The 15,436-nt window shown below is 34.8% G+C and overlaps 2 protein-coding genes across 10 annotated transcripts; one reads left to right on the forward strand and one right to left on the reverse strand.

The window, feature by feature from the left end:
• Positions 1 to 652: 652 nt before the first annotated feature.
• LOC122568951 (zinc finger protein 235-like) lies at positions 653 to 11,896 on the forward strand. 3 transcript variants are annotated; one of them, XM_043729305.1, is made up of 4 exons: positions 653 to 1,941; positions 2,345 to 2,692; positions 2,775 to 3,624; positions 3,713 to 11,896. In XM_043729305.1, exons 2-4 carry the CDS (start codon positions 2,366 to 2,368, stop codon positions 3,817 to 3,819), a joined length of 1,284 nt encoding a protein of 427 aa, XP_043585240.1. In that variant the 5' UTR covers positions 653 to 1,941; positions 2,345 to 2,365; the 3' UTR covers positions 3,820 to 11,896. The 3 variants fall into 3 exon arrangements, with proteins under 3 accessions (XP_043585240.1, XP_043585241.1, XP_043585242.1); XM_043729306.1 differs by having other exon boundaries at positions 653 to 1,226; XM_043729307.1 differs by lacking the exon at positions 653 to 1,941 and adding an exon at positions 1,957 to 2,283.
• Positions 11,676 to 15,313, reverse strand: LOC122568954 (zinc finger protein 227-like). 7 transcript variants are annotated; one of them, XM_043729320.1, is made up of 4 exons: positions 15,137 to 15,313; positions 14,941 to 15,051; positions 14,051 to 14,509; positions 11,676 to 13,971 (listed from the first exon to the last, which is right to left on the reverse strand). In XM_043729320.1, the coding sequence occupies exons 3-4, from the start codon at positions 14,451 to 14,453 to the stop codon at positions 13,505 to 13,507; spliced, it is 870 nt and encodes a 289-aa protein (XP_043585255.1). In that variant the 5' UTR covers positions 14,454 to 14,509; positions 14,941 to 15,051; positions 15,137 to 15,313; the 3' UTR covers positions 11,676 to 13,504. The 7 variants fall into 7 exon arrangements, with proteins under 7 accessions (XP_043585255.1, XP_043585254.1, XP_043585251.1 ...); XM_043729319.1 differs by having other exon boundaries at positions 14,941 to 15,060; XM_043729316.1 differs by having other exon boundaries at positions 14,051 to 14,492; positions 14,941 to 15,060; positions 15,137 to 15,312.
• Between the last annotated feature and the right edge of the window lie 123 nt (positions 15,314 to 15,436).

The following is a 15,436-nucleotide window of genomic DNA, read 5'->3' on the forward strand; positions in this document are numbered from 1 at the left end:
AAAAAAAGAATTTTGTATTATCATAAAATGCACATTTCAGAGCTACAGCAAATAATTGTTGAAAATGAACCATCATCCAGTTTATTAATCAATCATGATACACTCTCAAGATCATTTGAGAAAAAGATGTATGTATACAAGAAAAAATAATTTTTATTGCAAGTATCATTATCAAAGGCAATGGGTATAATTGTACAAGAAATATAATTATTATTTTATTATCATATTATTATAGCTATTATCATAATCAGTATGGATAGTCTATAAGTCATTTTCATTGTTACTTACATAAATATTGGAGAAAATAGCTAAAATAAAACATTTAATATAAACAATTTTCTATTGATTAACCAATTACACAAATTTTTGTATTATTGATTCGCGTACTTTTAATTTATCAACTACCGAGCATGAGATGTTAATATCTAAAATATATCGATGCATTTTAAACAAAAACTATTAACCGATAATCTATATACAGGAGATATTTATCTTTGGATAATAATTAGGAGATTGTTAATCTTTGAAATCATTTGTATATTTGTATTGATATTATTCTATTAATGGATGTAAGGATTATATATTTTTTTATGTTACTATATATATATATATATGTACACACGCACACTCACGCGCACACACACATATAATTTTAATTTTTATTAATTTCAATAAAATATTCATTTGCAAATAAATTATTCGTTACAACAATTTTCATTTACATTAACTACAAATTCTTATATTATTAAATTCGATTTCACATTCTGCAATAATAGAGATTATTAATTAACTACAAATTATTAATTAATTACAAAAATATAACATTATAAGACACAAGATATTCCTTGTCAAGTTTCGCTCCGTAGTTTTCTCTTTCTGATTGGTGGTATTCCTCGACGACCGTGGAGTATATATCTCGAACTTGTTCCTACTCCCATAGACGGAGAGAAAGAGAGAGAAAATAATGGCAGGTCGCCGGGAGCAATTCGAAGTTAAAACCCCGATGGATTCGGGCATTTTCGCCGGCGCGGCTGCGAGGAGGGTCGGGAGAGAGAAAAAATAGTTAAGAGGCTGGCACAGTAGAGGGCGGACGGATGGGGTGGGGGCACCGACTTGAGGGACAGGTGTCAACGGCACACACATAGAGCGGGGGATCTTTTTTCGGAGATTCTCGGCTTCGTGAAAATTTTTGTACCAGGCGAGCGCAAGCTGCTAAGTACTAAATGGTAAGGTGGATTTTCTACTAAATTTTTTCGAATTAAGTTAGAGCTTAACGTTCGTGATGTTCCGTATTCGGTACGGCCATTTTCTGCTGAATTTCGTGCGAATTCGGCCCCCGCGTATCGACTAGGTGCCGAGAGGGGGAAGTCTCGGGGTCTCTCCCCTCACACTTCATCCCACTGCACGCATACTGTACCCATCCCTCTGCCAGCAGATCATCCCCCCTGCGTCCTCCCCCGTTCTCCTTCATTCTTCCCGTCCTCTGATTCCCGTTCTCCGCGCCGCCGTCCCTCTACGGCCACCCTTCCCCCGCATCGCGACGATCCTCCGCCGCTTACAATATTCGTTTTTTAACGTCTTTTTCCGTCTTCTACCCTTTTCTATAATCAGTGTATATCCGTCGTAATCCTTATTAAAAGAACGCGTGCAATATCCTAGTATATTCACCAGTGAAGATTTACGTGTTTTTTTTTTTTTGTACAACAATCGTGCGGTTTAAGAAGGGAAACGCGACTGTTTCCCCTGTGTGTATTTCCTCGTGACAGAAGGCTGACGCAGCAGCGGCGGTGGCGGTGGCGTGCTGTGTTCTCTTGCTTCTTATGCTTGTGTCTCTCGTGTTGTAAAAATCTGCCCCTACGCTCGCTCTCACCTCTCGGAGACCCCCCTCCGAGGAAAGGATTCGATTCCACGGCGAAGAAACATGGGGAGAGGGACGTTGCTGTGAGTAAATACTCGGGCGTCGTTTAAGCTGGACGTACCAGATATCTTTGTCTCGTTGTGTCATGTACCCGCGAAACGTCTCTCCCGTTGTTATCGCCGATGTCGCCGACAACTTATTTTCCGCGTCTCTCCCCGAGTTTTTCCCACGGACGATGGCATAATTTTTGTTTAAGGCGGCTGCAATGTATTTCATAGGCACATATCGCTGTCTAATGTCGACGAGTTGTTCAATGTTTATCAGTATGTTAACGATAACGCGTCGTGATTGTAAATTTTGGGAAAATGTTGAAAGATGTTGGTTGACCGACGAACTTCTTCCGCGAAACCATCCTGTAACTCGTAGTACGTAAAGTGTCGATAAGTGTCATTTTATATCGGTTCTAATTCGTTTGCAATTTTTCAGGTATTTGATTGACGGTTTGCAATGAATTTCCCGCCGTTCGGAAGCCATTTCCCCGGTACTATTCCTAGTATTCATCAGTTCGCAACCGACGGCTCCGGCGGTGCGGGCGGACGTTACGCCAATCATTTTCCCAACCAGCCTCCGATTGGAGTGCCGGTTATGGGAAAGTACCGTCCTGAAAGCAACGGCGTGCAATCTGCTCAGTCACAAGTGATGATGAACAATAAAGCAAGTTATCCTAACAGCAATGTTCATCATTACCCAAACGTACCATATTCCCAAGCTCAACCAGTTCAACAGCGGCCCTCTAATTCGCCTGGAATGCCAGAAAAGCGTTCTTATCATCAGGTCAGCTACTTTACCTTTCTGTATTAAAATTTAAAGCATAGGATAATATAGAAGTACTTAATAGAGAATTGAAACTTTTCAGCAAGCGACCGAAACTATAAATCAACAAGATGTTTGCAATCTCCTACAGGATAAAGATAAAAATAAAGAAAAGAAGGGAGACGAGCAACAGCGCAATGGAGAAACTACAACAAATGGTAGCCAACAAGATTATACGATGCATCAACATCATCAGCAGCACGCTCATACTCAAACTCCTGCAACTATGCCCGCTACGTGGCAGTCTTTGGCTACTCCTGGATCTACAGTGGCAGATTACCTCAGTCATTTACCAGCTAGTACTTTACCGTTAAGTTTACATCATTTCTTAAAATATTCTGCAGAAAGTATTAAGAAAGAATCAGAAATGGCACAAACCACTTCTGTAGCTGTAGCAACTACAACAACGCCTAACATAATGATGTCCCCGAATAATAAAAAGAAGAAAAAGAAGAAGGCTCCCAAGGAGAAAAAGCCACGTCCAAAGCCTGGAGAAATTCGTTTAACGACGGCTCTAGATGGCTCTACATTGTATTGCTGTCCAGAATGTCATATGGCATACCCAGAACGTGAATTATTGGAACAGCATCTTCTGGGACATACTTTAGAACGAAGATTCGTGTGCGATATTTGTGGGGCAGGCCTCAAAAGAAAGGATCATCTTACACGTCACAAACAGAGTCACAACCCCGAGCGTCCATACGTTTGTACTGTTTGTTTAAAAGCTTTCAAAAGGAAAGAGCAATTGACATTACACTTTGTTATACATTCTGGCGAGAAACGACATGTATGCACAGAGTGTGGAAAAGGATTTTATCGTAAAGATCATTTAAGAAAGCATACCAGAAGCCACATTGCAAGAAGGGTAAAAGCTGAGCTCAGTCAAAATGCTGGTAAGGAGATAGAAATATTTTTTCTCTGTGTAATAATAAACATAAATAAATCATTTTTGTTACGGTAACGAGATTCTTTTATCTCTAGGTACACAGCAAAATCAACAACAAAATAATGTTTCAAATATGCAGACAACAGCCGTTACAGCGTCATCTGTTCTTTCTGGTGGACATCCGGGACCTCTCCTGTCCTGAGCCCCGCCACCAGGGAACTTCCAAGTTCCCCATCCTAATAATATTCTTCACTCGCATACTTCTCATCATTCGTTGCATCATCATCATTTGACGGCCGTTAATGTGGCGCACCAATCGAGTGTCACGCCACTTGCTACATCCAGTCACTATCAAACGCACGACCTCAGTTTTTTGGGACACGTTAAAGATTTCTGAGAGCAGGGGAAGACCTCGATTAAGAGGTAACAAAACTGACAAATTATACGAGTACTCTCAGCCAGTGAGAGTTAATTCGACCGCTTTTCTTCGTTTCGACTTTAGTAAGTTTTCTACAATAACAAACAATTATCCGTGATTCTGCTGACTCTCTATGTCCTAGTACAATAACGCAAAAGCTGTGACAGTTGCATAAATTTTTCAACGGTATGCACAGTTTTTATCACCTGTATGTCAGGTATTGTTTTTGAGATATGTACGCATAGATCTTATCTTGAAAAAGTGTGCCATATGTGTATGTACATGATCAAAAAAAAAAAAAAAAAAAAGAAGAAAAAGAAAGAGAAAAAATGAAGAGAGAGACATAGAGAGTGTTTCCATGCACACGGAAAAGAGACACCATAATTTTCTCTAGGAGCGTTAGATTAGAGCCTGATATAAAAGTCTTGCCATACTACTGTATGTATGAGAAACAAAACATATTTTTATGAAGGCTTGATGTAAAACACAAAGAAGCTACTTATCATCAAGCTAAGCTTATTATCAAGAGAGAGAAATATTATAAATCTTTTCCAAATGAGTTGAACCGAATGATTCAATTTAGTTTATAAATTTATTTTCAATTAGTCAACCTAAAATCGTTGAACACAAACAAAAGTTTGACATGTTTGACATGAATGAAGACATGTGTATATAAGGATGCAAACGAGTCATCCCACCGATTAATATGTAACGTCTTTCAATTTCTTAATAAGCTGAAAAGTATGTTTCATTTAATCATTGACTCAATGATATTTTGATCGTATGTTGATCTAAAGAATTAAATATGTTTACAATCTTTTCGACGAAGTTAGAAAATATTTTATTTTTAAAGTTGAGTTATTTAATGTTTTAACGAAACATTACAAAGCAGTAGCTAAAAGAACATGTGGCAATACTTTAGTCAGTAAAGGAACGAAAAAACATTATTTCGCTTTTGTTTTTATAAATTTATTTCGTATATATACAAAGTTGACAGTATTTTATATTTTACAATATATAGTTCCAAATTTTTGCTTGTATGTATACATTTATACATAATTGCGTATATATACATATGTATGTATTTATGTACACGTATATATTTTGCGATATCGCCGAGAATCGTACTATATCTCACTTTTTTTATATACGTAAGTTCTTTAGGAGTTTACGTCGTTTTTTATATCGTTTTTTACATTGTTTTTTTATACATATTTTTTTCGTTAAATCCCTTTAACTTTCGTTGAATACTGATCGTGTTAGTGAACGTTTTTCGTTAGACTTCATGTACTTTTGATTTTCTTTGTTTATTATTATTATTATTATTATAATTTTTATACGTATATATTATAGTAAATATTCAAGTAATCGTCGTTAAAAAGAATGCTAGTTTTATAATCTTTTTTTTATGTCTTATTTATCCGCATCGTGGAAGTGAAATACCCTCGCGGACTGTGATCGTTTCGGACAAAACTGACATTTGTTCCAATTGTCTCACTTTGTCTGATATGTTTTTTTCAACCACTTCTTCCTCGTTTTAGTATTATTCAGTGTGCCATTTTCTTCGAACTCCCTACGCCGATACTTTCTTGCCACAGGCATTAAATTCAGTCTACCAGATCGTCGACGCTATTCTCTCGTCCTTTTTTTTCTTTTTTTTTTTTCTTTAATTCTCAAAAGTAGACGTCCTATATCCTTAAACATTACACAGAACAGCTGCTGAATACGTTTACGTTCTGATGTAAATCGTATGAGGAAAACAAAATGCAAGAATATAACGTATGAAAAAAGTAGTTAGGAATGTGATGCGCTATTATAAAAAGAAAAGAGAAAGGAAAGGGAAAATATTGAAAGCATCGTATTCGTTGGGAGGACGACGCGTTTCGGCGATCCATTATTGCTTACGAGAATGAACTATAAAGTATTTTGTAAAGAACTTAGGGTATGCAAATAGAATAGACGTACAAATTCATCGTTGATATATTTTTTAATTATTTCCTACGTTTGACCGTAAATATACACACAGTTATTTTCTAACGTTCACTTAAGTTTTGTTCCAGTAATCATAAATTTTTAGTCTTCTTCCAATTGATCCTCACCGACTGTTTTGCATCATATTTCTAGCAAAAGTCGTATATACGTTCTATAGCAGGTAATATGAAAAATTCAGGATTCGTCAGACCTCAAATATAAGGATGTACTAAAAATATTATATACAAATATATATGTATATATGTATATATATATACTAAAAGTTATATATATATATATATATACATTTTAAAAAAAGTATAAAAGAACGAGCTGTATTAAAATACTCCACCGCCATGTACTTGTAATCGTGAAGAAAAGAAAAGAGAAGAGAAGAAAGAGAACAGAGAGTACACTTTAGGTTATATGTTCTAGCGAGTAAGTTTGTATACAAGATGAAGAAAAAAAAAATAAGATTACTACGATATGTAAGTGAAAGACGAGGAGAGAAGTATAAAAGATGCGTATGTCTGCATGTGTTGTATGCGTGTACATGCACGCGCGCGCCGAATCGGAGACAAAAATATGTCGGAACGTGTGTGCTTGTTTGCGTGCGTTTTATACGTGCACATAATAATCCGAAAGGTATAAGGGGAAGAGAGAAAGAGCCTGTGAAAGAATTAAACAAAAGGAAAGAGAGGAAAAAAGAAAGAACGTTGATACGTGGGTAGTTATATATATAAAAGTATATAATATAATATAAAAATATATATAATGTGAGCGAGAGAGAGAGAGAGAGGGAGAGAGAGAGATATCAAATTTTTCCGGAACAGGAAATCGGTGGACTACATGAAGAGGAGAAGTGAGATGAAAATAATGACAAATAGCTTTACGATTTATAAAAAGAAAAAATAAAACAACAGCGAGCGCGCGCGAAAAAGAGCGAGCGAGCGAGAGAGAGAGAGAGAGAGAGAGAGAGAAATTTTTCAGAAGTTCGACGTATGATTTTTTTTTCTTTTTTGAGAGATTAAAGAAATGAGAGGCTCAAGAAGCGGTCTATTTTCAAGGGTAGCCAAAAAGAAAAATGAATAAAAAAAATGGAGAAAGAACCTGATATTTCCGCGCTCGACGAGGCGGACAGTTTGTCTTTGATATTTCAGAAAACCGACCACTTCGTCGAGGTATAATAGGCATAGTTGGTGTTCCTAGAGAAAAAAAAAGATGAGAAAGAGAGAAAGGAAAGGGAGGAATAAGAATAGTTAACGCGTCTGTAAAAACGGAAGAGAAGAAAGAAAAATAACAATTCTCCGGTGCCTTTGCATAGCGCTGGACTTTAACCGCACCTGCATACTTTTTCCACCTTATGAGTAAAAGTCCATGGATATGGCCTCGTGCATAGCTCTTTTTCGGGACACCCTGTGTATGCTCCTTTCCTCTTTCGTCCCCCCGTTCGCAACCCTTTTTTGTCGTTTTCGTCGCCATCCGACACTCTTTTTGCGCCGTGAGCAAGCTAACAAAAAAGAGATGAACAAAAAGCGGTTCAACGGGCGATCGAGAGAGGAAGAAGATGAAATATTTTTTAATAATGTGAAAATGATGATTGAAAGGGAAGAAAAAGTAAGATGTGTGTTTTTTAGAAAAAAAGAAAAAAAAAGAGGATCCAGAGACGAGAGTTGTTGACGAAAGGGGAGTGAACAGAATGAAGAAACAGGTTTTTTCTGTACTTTTCAATTATTACGATTTCTTCAATGTTCTTTTCTTTAGCAATGTTTTTGTGTTTCATTAAATGGCAAAAGCCGAGTATAAAAGGACGTGGAAAATTTGCTACTCGGATGGGATTGGATGGGAAATATTTATTTGCATTTTTCAAGATTAGAATTTCGCTGGTAGAGCTATGTATACGTTTCGTACTTATTCCTTCCTGTGTGTCAAGTGTATAGATATTTTACTTTATAGCATGAATCAAACGAAGCGAAACTACAGCTTCGTTACAGAAGAAGTTTACCGAGGAACTCTGTTTTGCGAACTCAGTGGTTGGGAATGATTTAGTTTGTCTTCTGCCTATAGATACATACGTTTTCCGTTCTTGTAATCGATAGTAGTGTCTAATGATTAAACGAGCATAAGTATCGCGTTTTATAGAGCATAAGTAGTAATAAGGTATAGGCCTTTATTGCCTAAGTTGCACGAGCTAAGAGAGTGAAAGGAAGAGATTGCGAGTGAAACCGAGAGCGAGAGAATGGGAGAAATGACAAAATGATAATAACAGATTGAATTTGCGTACATCTCGTTTTACAGTTTTACTAGAAACTGTAAGGAAGAAGACATAAGAAAGAAAAGTCTTAAATCTTGGGAAAACAAATTCACGGAAACTCGTAGAATTCCTTTTTTCGTATGGTAAAAGCGTTTCGTACCGGTGTTTACTTAATCCTCTATGGGCTATTCGTAGTAATGCGCGTGAGTATGTTATGGCTTTAACTTAACTTAAAGCATCGAACATTTTCTCTTGGAACAAGAAACAAATTTATAAAAAGGTGCCCAAAATTTTTGAAAATGGGAACTTTTTCTTAAAGCATCGAATGCTTTGTTTAGATTATAGAGGATTAATATCACGAAATACCGTTATTGTTATTGCTATTACATTTTTGCGTTATTTGTATACTATCATTTACAGCGATACGATTAGACATTTGAATGCTATTTCTGTAGTAAGTTCGAAAGTAATCGTTGCTCGAAATGGGACATCGTGTTCGGTAATGATAAGTCTTCGATCGTCTATCGATCTTAACCTCGTCGAAACGCGACTAAGGAGAAACATTGAATAACCCGAAAGGACGACGACGATGAGAAACACAGTTTCGAGCATTGATTTCTCGCTAATTTACCGTGTAGTTATTGTAAAACTGATTGTTTTCGACGAGCGATCAGACGTAAAGGTAATTGATCGAACAGGGAAGAAGAAAAAAAAAACTAAAAGTTTAAAAGGTAACAGTTTGTTGTAAATCAAACGCAATTCACTGAGAGATATGAGGGTGACAATGAAAACCATATTTTTCTACGCAGTGTCGAAAAAAAAAAAAAAACTCTTAATCGTACTAATGCAGAATAGAGCCGAAAATGAATTCGATTCAAAAGAATGGCTTCGTCGCGCGAAGCGTAATAATTTGCTTCGCGCGCGAGCTACGGATTTTAGTTGGTTCATGCAAAAATGAAAGAAAAGAAGAACGCAAAAGGGAGGGGAGAAAGTACAATAACGAAACTTGAGATTCGCGCTAATATATTTAGAGGCACCGAAGCGTTCTGCCGCTCACCTTTTTTCCTTGTAAATAGAACGAAACCGAAGAAGAAAGAAAGAAGGGATGATAGGACTTAAGATGAACACCAAGTAAAGATACATCGTTTTCGAATGGAACAACAAGATAATGATTTCTCGATCGAGAGGTGAATAATTTTTTATAAAGTTCATCGGATAGCTGTTGGTTTTTCAAGTAACCTTAGACATAAGACGCAGTTAGTACATGTGGTACTTACATGATCCTTTACAGTCTAACTTTATCGTTTGTCGACACACAAACAAATGAAAGAAGAATAGAAATTTTTAAGTTACGAATTTATATATCCGTATCGTCGATATATTCGCATAGGAAAGAGAAATTAATTTCTGCAACTTAAATCACCGTTACATTTCGATATCTTGTTTTATCCATTTTGGGAATTAGTTAAAAAACCAAAAAGTCGTTTAACCGATCCTTCTGTCGTAATAAGTCCTTTGGAAGAAGTTATAGGTTAAAATGAAATTAGTAGATGAGCTAGACCGTAAAGGATTCGAATGAAACGGGAGAAGTTTTGCATGAACCAACGGGCGCTGTTCTTACGTGTATATTTTATCGGAGTATCCAGCTGCCGCGGTTCAGTTTCTCGGCTTGTCCAGTCGGCGTGGTATGTGTGCTTGCGTTTTTTGCGTGCGTCCTCTGTGCGCGTGTGCGTAAATGTGATTACCGGTTTTTCAAACAGAGACGTCAGCACAACAGGCGAGTAACGACGGAAGGGAAATATGGAAAGATATACAAATTCCTCGACATAGTACAAAGCATTTAAACTCCTCTTTTTCCAATAGCCTAGGGAATATAATAAGTACGCATTGCACATAAGTCATTACGCGTAAAATAGACATCTACCGAGTAGCCGGAGAGTCCGCGACGCAACGAGGCAATTTACTTTCGTTTTTCTGTTCTTCTCTCTTCCATTAGTTCTGTCTCGATAATGTAGTAGAAAAGTTACGACAATGATTTTTTTTTTTTTTTTAACCCTTTGCACTCATGAATCGCTTCTTCCACGCGACAAAAGAAACTCACATTCGATTCATAATTTTAGAGAACATTTTTCGAGATTAAAAAGAACATAAAAATATGAAAACTTTGATAGTTTCGTAATTTATCTCGTTTCCTTGTTGTTTATTTTGATCCTCAATACGGTAGCATTTTACTCGAAAACGTAAGTGCAGAGGGTGCCAACAAACAAAAATGGTACATGCAATTTGTCTAAATAGATCTGTAAAAGATTTTTTAAGGAACTCTTCTTATTGGACACACAAACGCAATACCGAAGATCCGTAAGAAAGATATTCTTACAAACTTTTTACGAGACTGCAAAGGCTGACGTTTTATAGATTATTCGAAATAGCGCAAGGTACTTACATTGCGACCGATCAAATGTTAGCAAGGTATATACTTTTGTAATAGACTAGCCAAATTGTGAATGGTGAATATTTTATATAAACCGTATAGAACTCTCTGAGAATTAATTTCGACGCACCGCTGAATGCACACAATAGGATATATATCGTTTAGAAAACTTAAAGTTTCGGTAGTTACTATATCTCGAGTTGAATCGTATTTGTCTTGTCTCGAAAAACCGTTGAACTTTGTTGAACTTTTTGATTTCTTCACCACCGTTTAGCGTATCACGATAAACCGTATGCCTAAAGAGCGCATAGATACTGCCATAATTGCGATTATTAGTAGCTTCGAATTAAAATGAAAAACAAAAAATTGCGAAAAAGAAGTATTTAACAGAAATGTAACATCGATAAACGATGTACTTCCTTCGAAAATGAAATTTACTCATTACTCATTTACACGAATCTAAGATTGCGTTTCCGGTTTGTTGTGGATTTTCCGGACATCCGATAGATAATAAAGGAGAAAGAAAGGGAAATAGTGAAATTTTCAAGCTCGGAATATAGGAAATACGAGTCTTTTGTTTGAATCCACCATGTTTTCTTTTTCTTCATTTCCGTTTGTTCCTCATCGAAACATTTGTACCACAGTCTTCCAGGGTACAAAGGAAAGAGTAAAATAATACCGTTCGTTCGTCATGGTGCGTAAATCAAAAAGAGAAAGAACAGGCGAGAAGTAAAAAGGGATGAAGATGAGAGAGAGAGAGAAAGAGAGAGAGAGAGAGAGAGCAGAAAGCGGGAAAAGAGTGAAGAAGAAAGGGAAAGAAAGGACTAATAAGAGAAATTGTGTATAACTATGCGAACCCTCTGATGATCTCAGCGTTTTATTTTTGTATAGAGTGCATAAAAAACATGTAATCTTCAGGAATGTAAGGACGAGGAAAGAGGTACGCAGTTTGAGACAAACAAAAAAGCAAGACTTATGTAGTAGATGAGAAGACGAAACGTATAAAAGGGAGATGTAGGTATAAAAAAAAAAAAAAAAAAAAAAATACAGACAGACGAATTTAGGTTGCGAGGATAGAAGTTTAAAGTTTGTGAACGTTTTTTCGGACATTTCCCAGTGCTGCTTTATGTAATACCCTATATATATATAATATATATATCTATATATATATATATAAAAATTGTATGAAAAGTCATCTAAGAAAATATGCTAATTTTTATTATTCATAATTCCTTCATTCTCCATATCCTGGTGCTAAAACAAACAAACAAATACACACACACATAAATGGGTTATAAAATATGATTTAATTTGAAACGACTTATGATTTTATGTAATAATGATTTATTAGTTTAATTGTAACTACTACAACCGATAACAAAACGTTGATCTTTTTTTAACCATATTTCACGTAATATGTCCGATTATGTACACTTTGGAAGCGTTATATAATAAAGCCGATATATGGTCGGTTCTTCTTAATAAATATAAATACATAATTTACACGGGTAATTTGACGTAACATTTCACGTGTAAATACGCGTATAACATATAACATATTAATATAATACAATACATATTACTACATATTATACGCGTATCTATATATTTCTATATAGCACACGTACAAACATGCTGACACGCTCGCACAATGTAAACTGTAGTATTAAATTATTTAACATGACATATCCTTACATTCATCGCTGTTTCAACTTTAAACATTAAGGAACATTGCTCTTACTCTAACTTGGATCAAAGTTTCTTTAATCCTACATATTTACAATGTACAACACGAAAGAAGGTAAAGGCATATAAATAAAAAGTAACGAAGAAGTTAATATCGATAAAAAATAATTATGCAACGCTTTGTTTTTTATTTTAAAACGACCGTACTTTGTGCAATGTTCCTTTCCAGTTAGGGCTACAAAATGTATTCCATTGATTACAAACTATTCTTAACGTTGATTTTATATTCCTTTTTCATAATTACGTGCAAAGATAGGTGTTATTATGCTGTTTCTTTTAGGCACATGATCCAAGATGATTGATACCGTTATCTTAGCAGAAAACAAAATCATGTATTTTCGTTCCACTTTTACGCGTCATATATAACAGATACGCATCCTCTTTCAGTATCTTGAGCATAACAAGAATTGTTTGTGCACGATATTATAAAGTATTTGCATCTCTTTTTGCTTCAAGATGAAAGTATTTAAAAGCTGGTCTTACAAAGGCTGCTTTATTAATTTAGAATGCACAGTAAGATACATTTAATTAATATACTAATATTTTTTTATTAAATTTGAAACTAAAAATTTTATTGCTAAACTAGTTTTATTCTTGTTCGTTCCATACATTTCGAACATCATATCAAATGTAAAATTTAAAGAAAAAAATTCAACAATACTAGGCTTTTATACCCAGTTTTAATTTATATAAAAGCTTGAATAATTTATATAAATATCTTTTTTAAATAAAATTGTTTAAAGTATCTAAATATATATATTACATTTCAAAAAACTGCCCTTAACAGGTACGTTCTTACTTTAAGAATATTGTGCATATTAGAGGCATATTAAAAAGAGAAATATAAAATTTGCAGAATTAATTTAGAGCCTGTTTGTTTTTCAGCTACATTATAAGTAGCATTTCCAGACTAATACATATATATATAACTGCAAAATTCAGAACCATCAACAACTATTCCGTTACATCATGAAGGTGTCTCTGATAAAGCTCGCTGTATCAATCTCTCAAATTTAAATTGCCTAAATTATAAAACAACTTTGTTTTAAGATTAAGATAAAAATGTATTAAGTTCTCAAAATAGAAAATGGAGGTGGCCCGGTCTGCCTCATCATCATTGCAAAACTACTTAATCCTTCTTCACCATTATTATGGCTATTCTGATTATTCTGCGAACTGTTTAGATTTTTGCTTCTGCTACTATTATGACTTTGCAAATGTTTTTTTAAGTGATCCTTTCTATAAAAAGCTTTGCCACATTCCGTACAAACTTGATTTTTGCTACCTGAGTGTATAATCATGTGACGTGCAAGATGTTCATTGCGTTTAAATGCTTTGCAGCACATGTTACACTGATAAGGCCTATCTTTATTGTGTCCTTGTTTGTGACGATCTAGATGTTCCTTGCGTTTTAAACTTGCACCACAAATATCACAAATGTGAGGTCGTTGCCTGTGATCTTCTAGATGTTCATGTAATGCCTCTCTGTCTTCAAATCTGTATGCACATTCCGGACAATGATATATTAACATACCTGAAGAAACAATAAAATTTATCTCATTTACAAAAAAGAACATTCTCAATTTCTGTTATATCTTTTTTCATGTGTTTACCATTGATATGTTGCGGCTCAACTTCAAATTCAATTTTTGGTCGAATTTCTTGGCAATTATGCGTTGAATTATTGCTATTTTCTTCATACTTAGTTACATATGGTAAACCTAATGTACTAGAACATCGTGCTAAGTACTCTGAAGTGAGTCTAAAGTCTATTTGTAACGGATCGGTCATAGTTGCTGCATCTACTTTTTGAATAGTCTGTGTACCCGAAGATTGATGAGATATCTGAGGGCATGTTTCCTTATTTCCGCAATTATTCTCATTTCTATTTTCATCCGTTTGTTGAACATGAGTTACTGGATGCCCAGAGTATGTATATCCAGTGATACTAGGCTGATTATGTTGATGGTTGTGCATATCCGACGGATATTTTATATTACGTGGATCATAAGCCATCTTTCAACGTATGATAAAATAAATATCCTTGTTGTTTGTCTATAAATACAAAAATACTGTAATAAAAAATTAACAAGACTTAAAAAATTACACATAATTACAAGTACAATAATTATCAATTGAGACTAACAACTGAAGATCATTTTTAGAAAAGTTGCATTAATAATTTAAGAGATTGAATTTCAATTTTTATCTAAAAAATACTTTACTTTTTACATTTTATCAACAAGAAGAAAAAAAAAAAGAACTTGATAAAACTGTGAGCGACACAACAGTTCGAACACAAGGATTAGTTAGCAAAAATTTGCATATGAAGACAATGCTGTCGTAAATTCGACGTAAATGAGAAGTTTTATTGAGCAGGTCAGGAAAGATGTCATTTACTATTCAATATTTTTGAAAATTCGAAATATTCTTAGGAAATATTGCAGTTACTGCAAAATAAAACTATTTATCTACATTATTTATGTGAATCAAATTTACTCACCCCTTAGTGCACAGTCAGTTGTGAAATCAGCACATAACTGATCACTATTTGTTTGTATTGAGCTTGGCCATCTTTACACATCAGCTGCTGTAGAAATTCCCAGTCCTTCTTCTAACAAGCCTGTTTATTTTACAAAACTATACACTTTGATTATGTATGAATGATTCATTTATTAACAAGATATTATAAAACAAACCAAGTACTCGATTAATCTCTCTCAATCATGATCACTTTTGTATAGTGCAGTTTCGTTTCGAAATACGTAATGATGCGATGATCACACAATAGAAAAGGTATACCGCATTTAAAAGAGGCGGCTATTTAAGGCATTCGTCGAAAAAAAAAATCACGATTTGTATCAATATATATCCCGATCAAATCAACAAATATTAGACAAATATGTTATAATTTTAGTAATATCTTTAACGATTCTAATCAATGTCTTTCAATGATATCAAATTTATTATACATCCCTATCATAAAAATATTGCATTTA

Source organism: Bombus pyrosoma, linkage group LG7 (genome assembly GCF_014825855.1).
Source record: "Bombus pyrosoma isolate SC7728 linkage group LG7, ASM1482585v1, whole genome shotgun sequence".
In the NCBI taxonomy this organism is placed as follows: Eukaryota; Metazoa; Arthropoda; class Insecta; order Hymenoptera; family Apidae; genus Bombus; species Bombus pyrosoma.